This window comes from Rhagoletis pomonella, unplaced genomic scaffold (genome assembly GCF_013731165.1).
Source record: "Rhagoletis pomonella isolate Grant_MI unplaced genomic scaffold, Rhpom_1.0 Rhpom_scaffold_00011, whole genome shotgun sequence".
Lineage (NCBI taxonomy): Eukaryota > Metazoa > Arthropoda > Insecta > Diptera > Tephritidae > Rhagoletis > Rhagoletis pomonella.
Genome location: NW_023458565.1, coordinates 11,516,596 through 11,530,012, shown reverse-complemented (window position 1 = coordinate 11,530,012; position 13,417 = coordinate 11,516,596). Strand labels below are relative to the sequence as shown.

At 38.6% G+C, this 13,417-nt stretch overlaps 1 protein-coding gene across 3 annotated transcripts in view; it reads left to right on the top strand.

The window, feature by feature from the left end:
- Nucleotides 1-12,824, top strand: part of LOC118746614 (cadherin-23) — a 43,824-nt gene extending 31,000 nt beyond the window's left edge. For all 3 annotated transcript variants that reach the window (XM_036480461.1, XM_036480463.1, XM_036480462.1), the window contains exons 3-9: nt 4,462-4,826; nt 4,918-6,415; nt 6,484-6,745; nt 7,363-8,977; nt 9,045-9,347; nt 9,416-10,548; nt 12,276-12,824. In XM_036480461.1, coding sequence (XP_036336354.1) covers nt 4,462-4,826; nt 4,918-6,415; nt 6,484-6,745; nt 7,363-8,977; nt 9,045-9,347; nt 9,416-10,548; nt 12,276-12,396 — 5,297 coding nt within the window. In that variant the 3' untranslated portion in view covers nt 12,397-12,824. The remainder of the gene's footprint in view (nt 1-4,461; nt 4,827-4,917; nt 6,416-6,483; nt 6,746-7,362; nt 8,978-9,044; nt 9,348-9,415; nt 10,549-12,275) is intronic.
- The last annotated feature ends 593 nt before the right edge of the window (nt 12,825-13,417 follow it).

The window sequence follows — 13,417 nt, the reverse complement described above, 5'->3', positions numbered from 1 at the left end:
TATATTTTTATATTTTATTTTTGGTTTAAGTCCATCTTAACATAAATATAACTAGTTATCTACCACAATCTATATGCCAATATTGGAATAATCTGGACATTATTCAGCAGGCGAAGTACTGTTACTTATTCATACATACTCAAAACGTGTTACTTGCCATGAAAGTGGAAGATTCAAGTTTCAAGTTGAAGTGAACAAATCAACAAATACCCTATTAATTGAAATGATTTTGGTATGTACTTCAATAAAGAAATCACAACGGATGATGGATGTCACAAACACTGTAGGTCCAAACCTAGATGTGGTGTGATATGAGCGATTTTGCAAACGTTGCAAAAATCAAAAATTTCATGAAAGCCTTCGATAAAGTGAATATATGTAACTGTTGGAGAATTTTCCAGCGATTACGAAAATATAACTATTTTAAACACAGATTAGTACTTTAAAAGATAAAACCGCTAAAAGCATCTAGACAATTTCTCCACATGAAGATTGGTCATATTTCAGATTGGTTTGGTAATTTTAAGTAAAAAAATAAAAGGAAATTTCCTTTTTCCTGTTTCTTAGATCGACCTGGTTTTCGTGAAGTTTATATTTTTTCAATTAAAAAGACTTAAAAACGCCTCACTGAAGGGTGGTTACCATTCCGAGCCCAGTTTCCGACTAACATCCAAAACAAAAGAAAAAAGTTTTTTCTAACAGCGCTCGCCCCTCTTTGGCAGGCAATGGCAAACCTCCGAGTGTATTTCTGCCGAGAAGAACAGCGTCTCATAAACATGACAATCGCTTTTCGGAGTCGGTGTTAAACTGTAGGTCCCGCGCCTTTGTTTGATAACGTCAAAGCGTACACCACAAATCGGAGGAGAAGTTCGGGTAAACACTAAAACCTTTTCTTTCAGATTACGAAGATAGTTACGTACTTCGGTAGAGTACCAAGTAATTAATATTCATTTCCATATTATTGCAATAATCTTATTACTTTTTGATTGGTTTTGACTCCCGAACGGACAGGGATAAATTATCTATTTTTATTTTTAATAAAGCGGAAAATTCCATACTTTCAACAGAAATTGTTAAATTTGTTGTAGTAAAAAACTCCTTAAAAATGGAAATTTTTTTCAAAAATTGCATTCTCAATTGCATACAAAAATGAAACACTCCAGCTATTTTATGACACAGCTATGCAAGAAAATACGCACGGTTTGGTAACTTAAAAAAAAAAAAATCACAAAAAATATTATATTTGTTCTGAGTCATCCTAATGTATGTCCTTAACTTTTGAGCAGAGCTGGCGAAGTACTTTAAATTTTATCCAATTTAGCACCACAATTATGAATATGCTATACAATTACGACGACACTTAATTAAATTTCTCTTTTGCTCTTAAAACGCAAGAATATGGAAAAATGCTGGCACCTTCAAATCTAAAGTTCATTGCCTGATCCCACACCAATTTAATGACAAATATGTCAATAATGCCCAGTAGAGAAACGCGACTACATACAGTTACTTTTGGAGTAAAGGAATAGCCAGTCCGCCAAAAAATAAATCTTACGAAACTGATCAAAAGATGCCATAAATATGTAACCAATAAAATTGCGAGTGTACATATATATATTCCCCGTCCTAAATTAGGAAAGCAACTTTGTAAAAATATGCTATGGAACTCTGTGGCATTTGGATCCAGTTGCTTAGTATACAAATGTGGAGACTGATTCTACCCACCGAAGTAACTCTTTCGATATTGAACAGTTCGTTTTCCTACACCTTATATACAAACCTACATGTATATGTATATTTTTATCTACTAACATGCGGTCGTTCGTGTGATGTTGCTATCAATCATGAATTGTCTCTTTTTATCTATGCGGAACCACGGTGGCAGTCACACTTTGACTGCCGTACTAACACAATTTCCACGGTAGTTCCGCTTGCATTGCCGAAGTGTAGAAATGGCGGCAAAGACAAGAGAATAGGCCAGAGGAGAAAAAAAAAAAATAAAAGATTAAATAGATCAACAAGTTTCTGGCCAGCAAAACTGTGAACAAGGTTGTGGGAAGTAAATTAGCATTTTTCACTCGATTAAGAAAATCGCCGTTGCCGCAAAGTAGATAGTCAACAAAAGTAGGTAGCACGCTTAAGCCACATAGATATGGAGTGAGGTAGCAGAATGTATGTACATTAGGGTGTTTGGTTTCAGGAATTTAATTCTATCGAACCTTATTATAATATATACTACATACATACTACGGTGGCCCTTAAAAATCTCAACATGATGGGGCTCCCCTTTTTTCTATGCATAAAATAAGGACATCCACGAAGATTTCAAAATTTTAAACAAACTTTTAGGGGGGTCGCTACAGGGTTCGCATAATTAAATTTTTTTTAAATCGCGAAAATTCGACAAAAATTTGGATTACATGAATAAATTTCAATACGATGACTTTTAGCAGTTAAAATTCTGCCACATTTTAGGGATTTAAAAAATTAAACTTTTTCAAACCATGGTAGAAACCCCTAAAAATTTGCTTAAAATTTTGAAATTTTAGTGCGTGGTTTTAGTTTGTACGTAGAACATAATAGAGAGTGCCCCATTAGAGATGTTAATAATTTTAAGTACCACCCTAATGTATGCATACTTATACCAAATGAAGAGTTTACCACTTATCGTTCTACCTCGAACAGTAGTGAGAAACCTACGAATGTAACTCTACTCTTAAAAATCTTCTAATGAAAACCAATACTATTAAGAGCCCATATAAAAACACAGGTCACTCTATTAAGGCCAAATATCATACCTCATTCAGGATAGTTTACAAAGATGAATGCAATACTAATAAGTTAAGCATCCCATAGGACTTCGAATATGCCCACTTTGTGGAAGGTAGATGAAATATTTTGTCTATCTTGTACGAAAATTCTTTTCACCACTGGGTCATGAGACACTCATTTACCACTCATATCCGCCGCGAGTTACACTCTATCGAACGAAAATTATGACTGCGAGAGAGCTGCAGCGTTTTCGACATAAAGGGAATAGCGGATTGGATGCTTAGAAATATAACAGCTGTTAAGGACGTTTACAATTATTTTGGTAGCGAAGCGGCAGTCAGGATGTTTGGATATGTTCGAGAACGGTCTGGTAGTGCCAGCTCAAACTGGTTATTGTATGATTCGAATCCATGCCGCAAGTCGCAACCATGCAATACTCGTCCAGTATAACTATTTATCTTTACTGAACTAGATTAAAGTTCTTTTGCTTTGGCTGGAGCTTTCAATAAACTTTACTTACGATTTTCTCATGGCTCGCTTAGGTTAGATAACGGCAAAAGCTTAACGCGCAAGTAGCAACTGTGTGCTATTATTCTACCAAAGACCTCATATGGCTATGTTAAAACCAACCAAAGTGGCAGATAGATTTTGCTATGATGTGAGCTAAAATACTGCTGGCATGACCAAGTCCTGCTTCCCATTTAAGCTGAACATCTGCAAAACGGCTCCTATTTTTCGTTTTTGTTTCTACAGCCTTTACAAAATTCATTGTAGGCGACGTCCAGCTTTCTGGCGTGGCTAACAACTGGCCCATGCCCAATATAAGCTGCAACTAGCCTCGCAACGACAGCTCTGGGGTTTTCTAACAAGCTATGTGGTGTTTATGGTTTGCATACGGGCTGCATCTGTTTGACTAAACTCAACTCGATCAACTCGGGAATTAACTGCAGTTGGTTCGGATTAAGTCCGAGTTAATCCGGATCAACGCTGCCGTCTGTCTAAGCTTTTACGGCAGACACTGAAGTGATGTATGTTGAGTTTTGGATTAAGGCCGTTTTACTTAAAAGCTTCATTGAAAATCTATAAAAACCAGGGCATCAGTGCTTTTAAAATGTAACATTACGTGATGAGCTTCGGTTCATCCTCTTGGAAATGGATTAAACACTTGAAAATCAGCAATCAACTTGAGTGAGTTCTCGATAGAATCTGTGGATACATCGGAGACGCTACGAAGGATTGGTCGATAGTACTTAGTACTAAGCCAATCACCTATTTGGATTCTTTTTTTAGTTTCGTTAAGTTACAATTCTTGGGGAAAGGCACTATGCTTCGAATTCTCGCGGTTCTCAGATTAGACTCAAGTCCCCAGATAGAGCTACATTCCTTCACACTTCTTTTTTTTACGGTAAACAATATAATGTGGCACACCCTAATATTAATTAAACAAGCTTTTAGCAAATAAAAGTTCTCAGAGCGCAAAAAGTGTACACGCCACAAGAATAATATGTAGGTATGAGCATGAGTATGTATCAAACAGCATAGCTAAAAGTGCCACTCGCCACCACTTCGAACCACAAAACAACAACAGCGTATGGCAACTATTTATCTAAGAAACAAATCTGTACATTTTGTCCTAATTCTCATATTAGCCACTCATTGTTTTTGTATCTCCCCCTTTTTCTATTTTAGGCATCGACCCAGAGGGCAGCCGCCTGAAGTACAGCATATCTGGGCCAGTGTTCTCAGTTGACCGTGAAACTGGCGTTGTGCGACTGCGACAAGAACTTGATCGCGAAACGCAAGACACAGTTGAGGTGATCATTAGCATAACAGATGAAGGCATCTATGGCACAGAACCGAATACAATTTCGCTGCGACGCGAAATTCCAGTACGCGATTACAATGACAATCATCCGACCTTCATTGGGCGTCCCTACTCGGCAAGTGTTAGCGAATCGTTGGCGGTGGGCGGTGAATTGGAAATCAAGCCACGTATTATAGCGATCGATCGTGATGAGGGCATCAATGCTGCGCTTACCATCAGATGTGTGCAGGTTAGTGGCTAACTAAGTAGTTGAAATTGCGTACATAAATGTATCCAAAGCAAAAATAAAAATTTAATTCATTTACTTCATTGCCCCGCAGGAGAACGACATCTGCGATACGTTTGATGTGCGTGCGGTGCGCATTGCCGATGGCAATTACACTGCGCGCATTACGCTAAAAAAGCCGCTCGATTACGAAAGCCGTCCATCGTACATCATGACAGTGGCTGCTTCCGATGGCGCTCTGGAGAACCGATTAACCTCGTTCGCTAGCGTATCGATCAACGTGATCGATGTGCAAGATCAGCCGCCGATCTTCACAAATGCGCCATACTCCGCAACGCTAGCGGAAAATACAGCTGCCGGCGTGAGTGTTTTGACCATTAAGGCAGTAGATGGGGATGTGGGCATACCGCGTGATATTGCGCTGTCGCTTGACGATGAGATTTTCGAACATTTTGAGTTGGAGCCTTTTGGCGCACCGAAAGAAGGCACAGCAGTGCTGAAAACGACAGAGGTGCCATTGGATCGTGAGAACCCGGAGATATTACAAAACGGTGGCGTGTATGTGTTTACCGTGCGCGCTACTGAGCTAGTCAATGGGCAGCCACAAGCAGATTACTCAACCACGCGTGTCACAATCGTGGTCACCGACGTCGACGATCATGTACCAGAATTCAACGAAGACTTCTTTAACATTTCGATACCAGAGAATTTGGGGCAGGGCATGGCATTGCCAGGTTTGTCGGTATTTGTGGACGATCGTGACATGGGCGAGAATAGCCGTTACGAGTTGGCGTTACGCGACGTAAAGAATTCGAAAGGCATTTTTGCGGTTACACCCACAGAGGCACAAGGACGCACGCCTGTGGTTGTGCGCATACTCAATTCCACAAAACTGGATTACGACGTAGACGACGCAGATTTGCGTCACTTCGAGTTCGAGCTGGTAGCCTCGGTTAGTGGTGCAGAAAAGTCGAAAGCAAGTGTACAAGTTAATCTGCAAGACATCAATGACAATGCACCCGTTTTCGAGCAGAACACTTATCGCTTTGTAGTGCCGGAAAATGCGGCAATCAACGAAGAGTTCGGTGCATTCAAAGCTACAGATAAAGACGCAAATGAATTTGGTAGAATTTCATATCTGCTCAAAGGCTTCGGCTCTGACTACTTCTATGTGAACCGCGACACAGGCGGTTTTCATGTGCAAAAGCCATTGGATTATGAGAAGCAAAACAGTTATAGCTTGACTATTGTGGCCAAAGATGGTGGCGGCCTCGAGTCGAATGCCATACTCTACGTAGATGTCTTGGATGTCAATGACAATTATCCGGTGTTCGAGAGCGACGAGTATACGCGTATTATACGCGAAGGTACCGCAAGCTTTGAACCACAATTTTTCATACGCGCACATGATTACGATGGACAGACACAGGGTGGTGGGCGCGTTAAATATGCAATTGTTTCGGAGAATAGCATTTCGGGAAATGTATTTCAGATTGATGAACGTACCGGTGAAATCACCTTGCATAAGGTGGCTAAATCAATGGACACCGAGCGTGGTGAATATGAGTTGGTAATCTCAGCGACCGATTTTGGTAAGTTTTGAAAATTTCAACAACAAAACAAAACAGAAAAGGGCATAACACTGTGTTCTTATTTGCAGGCATCCCACCGTTAACCAACACGACACGCGTCTTAATACGCGTTGGCATTAGCGGTAATCAACGTCCAATATTCAAGGGCCACTTTCAGAATGTCGAAAATGTGCCGGTACTTGGTCCACCCAGTTATCGTGTTTCAATACCAGAAAATGCTCCAGCAGGTTATAATATTACCACTGTTTCCGCACATGATCCAGATGGTCTCGATGAACTACTTCGCTATCGTATTGTGGGCGCAAATGATAATTTCGAAATCGATGAAATGTAAGTGAAATCGATTTGATCTTTCGTTGGAACCTAGTGACCATAAGTCGGTCAAAAAAAAAGCATAGGTTAAAAAAAACTTCTTGTCATTTTTAAATTGGCTCTCGCGATTATTTAGCTCTATGTTTAGTAAACTTCAACTTCTAGCTCCAAATTGATTGACTTAGTACCACTTTACGAGCCAACGAAAAAAAGGTTGCCGTATATCTCTGAGTCCAAAGTATTTTTGAAAGGCAATTACGAAAAAAAACAAAGTTTTCCCCAATCTTGTTGCAGCCTTTTTACATTTTTCGATGACGCCTACATGGGGTAATAAAAAAAAAATTTATTTTTAAATAGTTGTACTGGAATCAGGGACCGTAATAGTTACAACTTTTATTAAAAAATCGCTATTTAACAGTTATTTTTTTACTTATATTAAATTACTCCTTAAATAACGTAGTCAATGGGCCGATATGATAGCTGTCTAGAGTAATTCATTTGAACCCGACGAGAATTTTTTTTCTGTTTTAAAATAACTTTTATAAAACTTTAATTAATTTACTATATACATAGTCCTATTTAGACTACAGAAAAATATAGAAAAAAAAAATATTTTGTCACCTACTTTCTTCCAGCTCCGGTCTCATCACAGTTTCACCTCACGCGCACATCGATCGCGATGCCAACATGGACAGTTTTGAGATCACTGTGAATGCTGTGGATGCTGGCACGCCCATACCAGAAACCGCCACCACCACGGTCTACGTAAATGTCAAAGACATAAACGACGAGAAGCCCAAGTTCGAGCATCCCAGCTATGCGGGCTATGTCTCTGAACGCACCGAAGTGGGTGAGAGTGTACTCAAAGTGCGAGCCATAGACAAGGATCTCTACTCCAAACTGGAATACAGCATCACTGGTATGGTGAAAGCGACTACAAAAGCTGGCGTCAGCATAGCGAATCGCAGCAGCTACAAACCGGAGGAAGCTTTCCGCATCGATAGTGGCAGCGGTGAAATATTTGTGAATAGCACTTTGCGACACGATGTTGCCGCTGTTATCACATTCACCGTGCAGGTGCGTGACCTCAATGCCGAGGTGGATCCTGAAGGACAGATCGATACAACTGAAATAACAATATACGTGCAATCGTTCAAAGACACAAATCCGGTGTTTAAAAACAAAGGCTGGACCAGCTCGAAACCAGTGATACATATAATCGTGAAGGAGGAAATGCCGATCGATAGCGCGCTCTTTATACTACAAGCTGAGGATCCAGTTACGCAGACGGCAATCACAAGTTTCCAGCTTGTCGAGCCAGCTGAACTGGAATATTTTCAAATCAACGAACACACAGGTGAAATCATACTCAAGAAGCGTTTGGACTATGAAGCGCTCGAAGCGGGTAAAACTGAGTTCGATTTTCAAGTGAAAGCCACTTCGGCTGACGGTCAACGTACAACTATTACCAGGGTTAATATCACCGTAGAGAACGTAAACGACAATAGTCCCACTTTCGAAGCTCCCGCATATAAAGCCACGATCATAGAAAATAGAATGCATCCGGAGAAAGTCGCACACGTCAAGGCACACGACAAAGATGCAGCGCTCACTGAGCGCGATGAACGACTCGGCTATCATAAGATCGTCTATACGCTGCAAGGCGAGTATGCAGAGCTCTTTGAGATCAACAGCACCACCGGCGAAGTGGTGGTAGGGGCAAATCAAACTGTCGATCGTGAGCGCACGCCGCACATACGCCTACAAGTGCGAGCCGAAGATTCGCCTGGCCGACCGACAGACGCCAAACAAAGTACCGTTGAATTGGCGATAGACGTGCTGGATGTCAACGACAATGCGCCAGAGTTCACGCAGCACAACTATACTGGGGTGATACCAGAAAATGCGCCCACTGACGCATTTGTGCTGAAAGTATACGCCAACGATCCAGACGATGGCCCCGGAGGCGAAGTGCGTTATGAATTGGTGGAAGAGGGTGATGCAAATGGTTTATTCAAAATCGATGCTGTGAGTGGAGAGGTGAAGACCAAACGTGAGTTGACTGGTAAGGGACGATCGCAGCCATATGAGTTGGTAATAAGAGCACAAGACAATGGTAATCAAGTGCCAAAGCAGATGTCATTTTCCTCAGATGTGTCAGTCATTGTCTATATAGGCGATGTGAGCGCAAATGATGGCATACCATACTTTGTGGCGCCAAAGGTGGGACAAATGGCCAATGTAACGGAGGTAAGAAAACTAACCCTGTATGAAATAGAAAATGCTAAAGCTAAATCTTTTTCCTTTCCACTTTTAGAACTCACCGATCAGAACGCCCGTATTTCAAGTTGTAGCCAGCGATCCCGACAATCCAAATACACCTTCGGGCATGCTTTCCTATAAAATTTTGCAGGACACGACAGACGCCGAGCTATTTACGATTGATGAGAAAACAGGGCTTATAACGACGCTGCAGTCTTTGGATCGCGAGATGAAAGATATGTATACTATAATTTTGGAAGTGTCAGATGATGGACAGCCGCGACAGTCAGTCACGCGCATACTACAAATAACGGTGTTGGATGTAGACGATCACGCGCCACATTTTGCGCGCGAAATTGTAAGGCTTCCATTTAGAGAAATGTTGAAAAGATTTACAAAATTGAAATTATATTTCTTTTATCGCAGGACTCGGCGCCGTTGGTCTTCAACTTACTGGAAGAGGAACCCGAGGGCACTATTGTAGGCAATCTAACCGCCATCGATGAAGATTTGGGCGAAAACGCACTCATCGATTATGCGATAATCGAAGGCAATAACGAGAATGTATTCACTATCGAACGCAACAGCGAGAATTTGGCTATAATTAAGACCACGAAACCCATCGATAGGGAATCCGTGGACTCATACACTTTAACGCTGAAATGCTTGAAGCATGGCGAACCCAATTTTGCCTATCTGGGTGACGAATACGAACATAACGATCTCTCGCTCATGCAAGTAACGATCAAGCTGATCGACATAGACGATAATTTGCCACAATTTCGACATAAGGATGCCTCAATTGGTATACGCATAAATGTGCCTATCGACACCGTTATAACAACGGTGCAAGCGAGCGATCGCGATGCCGAAGCGCCGCCTATAATTTACAGCATTGACAATGTGACCTTTGTGCCACAATTCTACAAGCGCACGCGTAAAATCGACTCTAGACCGCTGAAGAATCTCTTTACACTCAATAATCGTACGGGCGAGCTGCGTACCGGCGGCTCTTTTGCCGACTATGTTGATGGGTATTTCCAAATGCGTATACGCGCCAACAATTCGGAGCGTGTGAAACGTCACACATTCGATAATTTGAAGATTTTCGTGATACGCGATAAATCTTTGTTGAAATTTGTTTTTGCACGTCCACCAGGCGAAATACAAGGCATCATAAGACCATTCCAAGAGAAGCTGCAGCAGAAATTGAAGCCGCTCGGCTTGGAGCTGCACATACTCGATACGCAAGTGTTGACACGGGCCGACTACACGCTGGACTTTACAGCGACTAGCTCGTGCTTCCAGATGTTCAAGAATGGCGCGGCGATATCTTTGCAAGAAATGCAAAAACTAATGCATTCCGAGCAAATGAAGCAGGAATTGTTCGATGTGTATGTGGAGTATGGCGTGAGTGAGGTGGAATTGTGTTCGGTGCGAAAATTACCAGCGGCGGCGAGCTTGATGACCTCAGCCGGCACTTGGCTGGTCATATTGGCGGCGTTCATAGGGCTGGCAGCCATTGTGGCGGCGTGTACCGCATGCTGTCTGAAGAAGAAGTAAGTTGGGGAGAGAAGAAGAAGAAAATCTTTACTGTTGTTCAGTTTATTATCTACCCAGTTCTTAATACTCCCGGGGAGTTTGTTCTCCGGGAATTTGTTTCTCACGAGAAAGAAAACCGCCAATAATTAACTCCCAGGGAGTAGCATTTTACCCGAAAATTTGGGAGGAGGAAATTCGAACTTCGAAAAAGCTGTTTGACACTTTTTTGACAGCTCAACTCCGACATTTAATCAAAAAAAAAATTCTCAGGGAAATTGTATTCATGATAGGAGGGAAGGGAGGGGAAAGACAAATGCAAAGTCAAGGATATAGACAAAGAGAAAGATAATGTAAACGACAGGGATAAGGACAAAGGCAAATTCTTAGTCAAAGACAAATATAAATATACAGACAAAGATTATGTTTGAGATTAGGTGGAAGATGAAGATGAAGGTGGATATGTTATGAAGAAGATGAAGCTAAGAGATGAAAATAAAGTTTGAGATAGAGACGACGATGAAAGTGAAAATGAAGATAAAAATGAAGACTGAAGATAAATATGAAGATTTAGATTATGGTTAAGATTAATGAGGTAATTCTGGCTAAGCTATTTGAAAGTCTTTGGTAATAGAATTGAAAAACAGTAGGTAAGAAAGTCTTACAAATAAAATCTCCAAGTGAGCAATGATGAAAAGCTCAATTGACAGAAGGCACTTTAGCTTGCTCGCGGTGCTCCAACAGGCGAAATGGCCGAGTAAGCATATCACTGATGCGTCATTCGAGAGATCCGAAGTTCGAATGCTCTTCTTTTTGTAGATTTAATTTTTAGATTTTATTATTTTTAAAAGAAAAATTTGTACATATATAGCTTTCTTATTTCATTTAATTTTTAGAAACTTATTTTATTAACCGACTTCACTAGAAGGAGAAGGTTATCAATTCATCGAAATGTTTTTTTTTTAATTTTTTAAATTTTTATTTTTTATATTTGTTATTGCATAAGTTTGGACCACGTTAACCCATTTCTATAGGTATTTTTTTAAAGGAAAGGTGATACCTCACAGGTGGTTCCATATCAATTTTGATTTAAATCCGATCATTGGATCATAAAGAAATTAACGACAATCTTAAAATTTTATATGAGAATAGAAATCGGTTTTGTTTTCGGCTTAAAAATTACTTGTTTTTTATGTTTTCCTTTTTTAATAAAATTCTTAGGTTTTTTGTTTTAAAAAGAAATATATATATATATTTTTAATTTATGTTTAGAAAAATATTTTTTTTAATTACCTTTCTAAATTTTTTTTTATTGTTTTGTTTTGAAAAGAATTTTTTCTTTAATATCGTTTAATTTTATGGAATTTGTTTTATGTTTTTTTTCTAATTTTTATTTTAAATTTTAGTCATTTTTTCTTTTTTTAATTAAATTTTCTTTTTATTTTAGAGTTAGACATATATCTTTTAAAAAATATATATTTTCGAAGTTTCATTTTATTTTTAGGAACTTACTTTATTTTAAAATATTTTTTTTTCATTTTTCGTTTTTATTATTTTAAAAAGAGCGCTATATTTTTTATTTCATTTAATTTTTTATTGCTAAAATACAAACAGAATAACGTTAAGGCCCTAAGCCAGGTAAATTTAATTTATTTGATTTTATTTTGCTTACTGTTTTTTTTTTTGTTTTTTTTTTTGAGTTTATTACACAATTAACTCAACATTTTTTTTTATTGTTTTTTTTCAGATACAAAAAGCACTCCAAGCGCAGCTTGCAAGCATCACGCGCACCCACCGAGCCCTATACGGTGGGTATGGGTGTGCCAACACTCTACTATTCGGAACCCATCTACGGTCAATTGTCATAGCAACCAATTATTTGGTCTAATTTAGGAAAATATTGATTACTAAATTAGCGTATAAATACAAAACTCTTACGGAATAGTTTTTAAAGACATATAGTTTATACATAGATATACATATGTATGTATATTTTTACTTATAAAGCAACTAAGTCTTTTAAGTCGCTAAATAATCATATGGTTAGTAACCAAGACTGCGCATATTATTTAATTAATGAACTAAGTCGAATGGTTAAAATTAATAATATGCCTGTGATTCAATATTTGTGTAATATTACATATTTTAAATTTATGGCTCATCTGCTAAATAGTCTGTATGAATTAGTGTGGAATTTGCCATTTTTAAATAAAATTTTTGTAAAAAAATAAAAAAAACGATATTCAAAATGTAAATAAGTACCATTAGTTAATTAAGTGAGGAAATAAAAGTTTAGATTTTAAATGAGAATTCATTTGTTTATTTATTTAGATAGGGAGCCAATGGGTTGGTGTTCACTGTACAGACATAAAACTTCAGTGGAGGGCTTCGGCATTTTTCTTTTTTACATAAAGTTCCGCCAGGCTGGTTCAATATAATTCTAGATTGAGTACATACAGTGACTCAAACAAATGACCACTTGTTTTTTTTTAATATTCGTAATATTTTTCCAGCAAATTTTTTTTTGTTAATAAGCTTTAGCCAAAACCGTGTAAATAACAGTTTCAAACTTTATACAAAATTTTTGAAAATTCAACAAATTTTCATCAAAATTTCAACTTTTTATTCTGAATATTTAGAATATTTTTGAGAATGCGGTTTTATAGCCCATACAAGTTTAGTCTAATGAAGTGCAAGGTTCAAACGGCTAAAATATCACGTTGATTTTTGAGAATTTTTTTTTTGGAGGCTACTTTTTCGGGTTTTTTAATATAAAAAGCGCAATTTACAAAACCTTTCGGTGATATTTTGAAATTTTGTTACTGACGGTCTCCCGCGTTTTATTTCATAAGAAATTTATACTTATATGAAAAAAGTGCAAAAATCCGT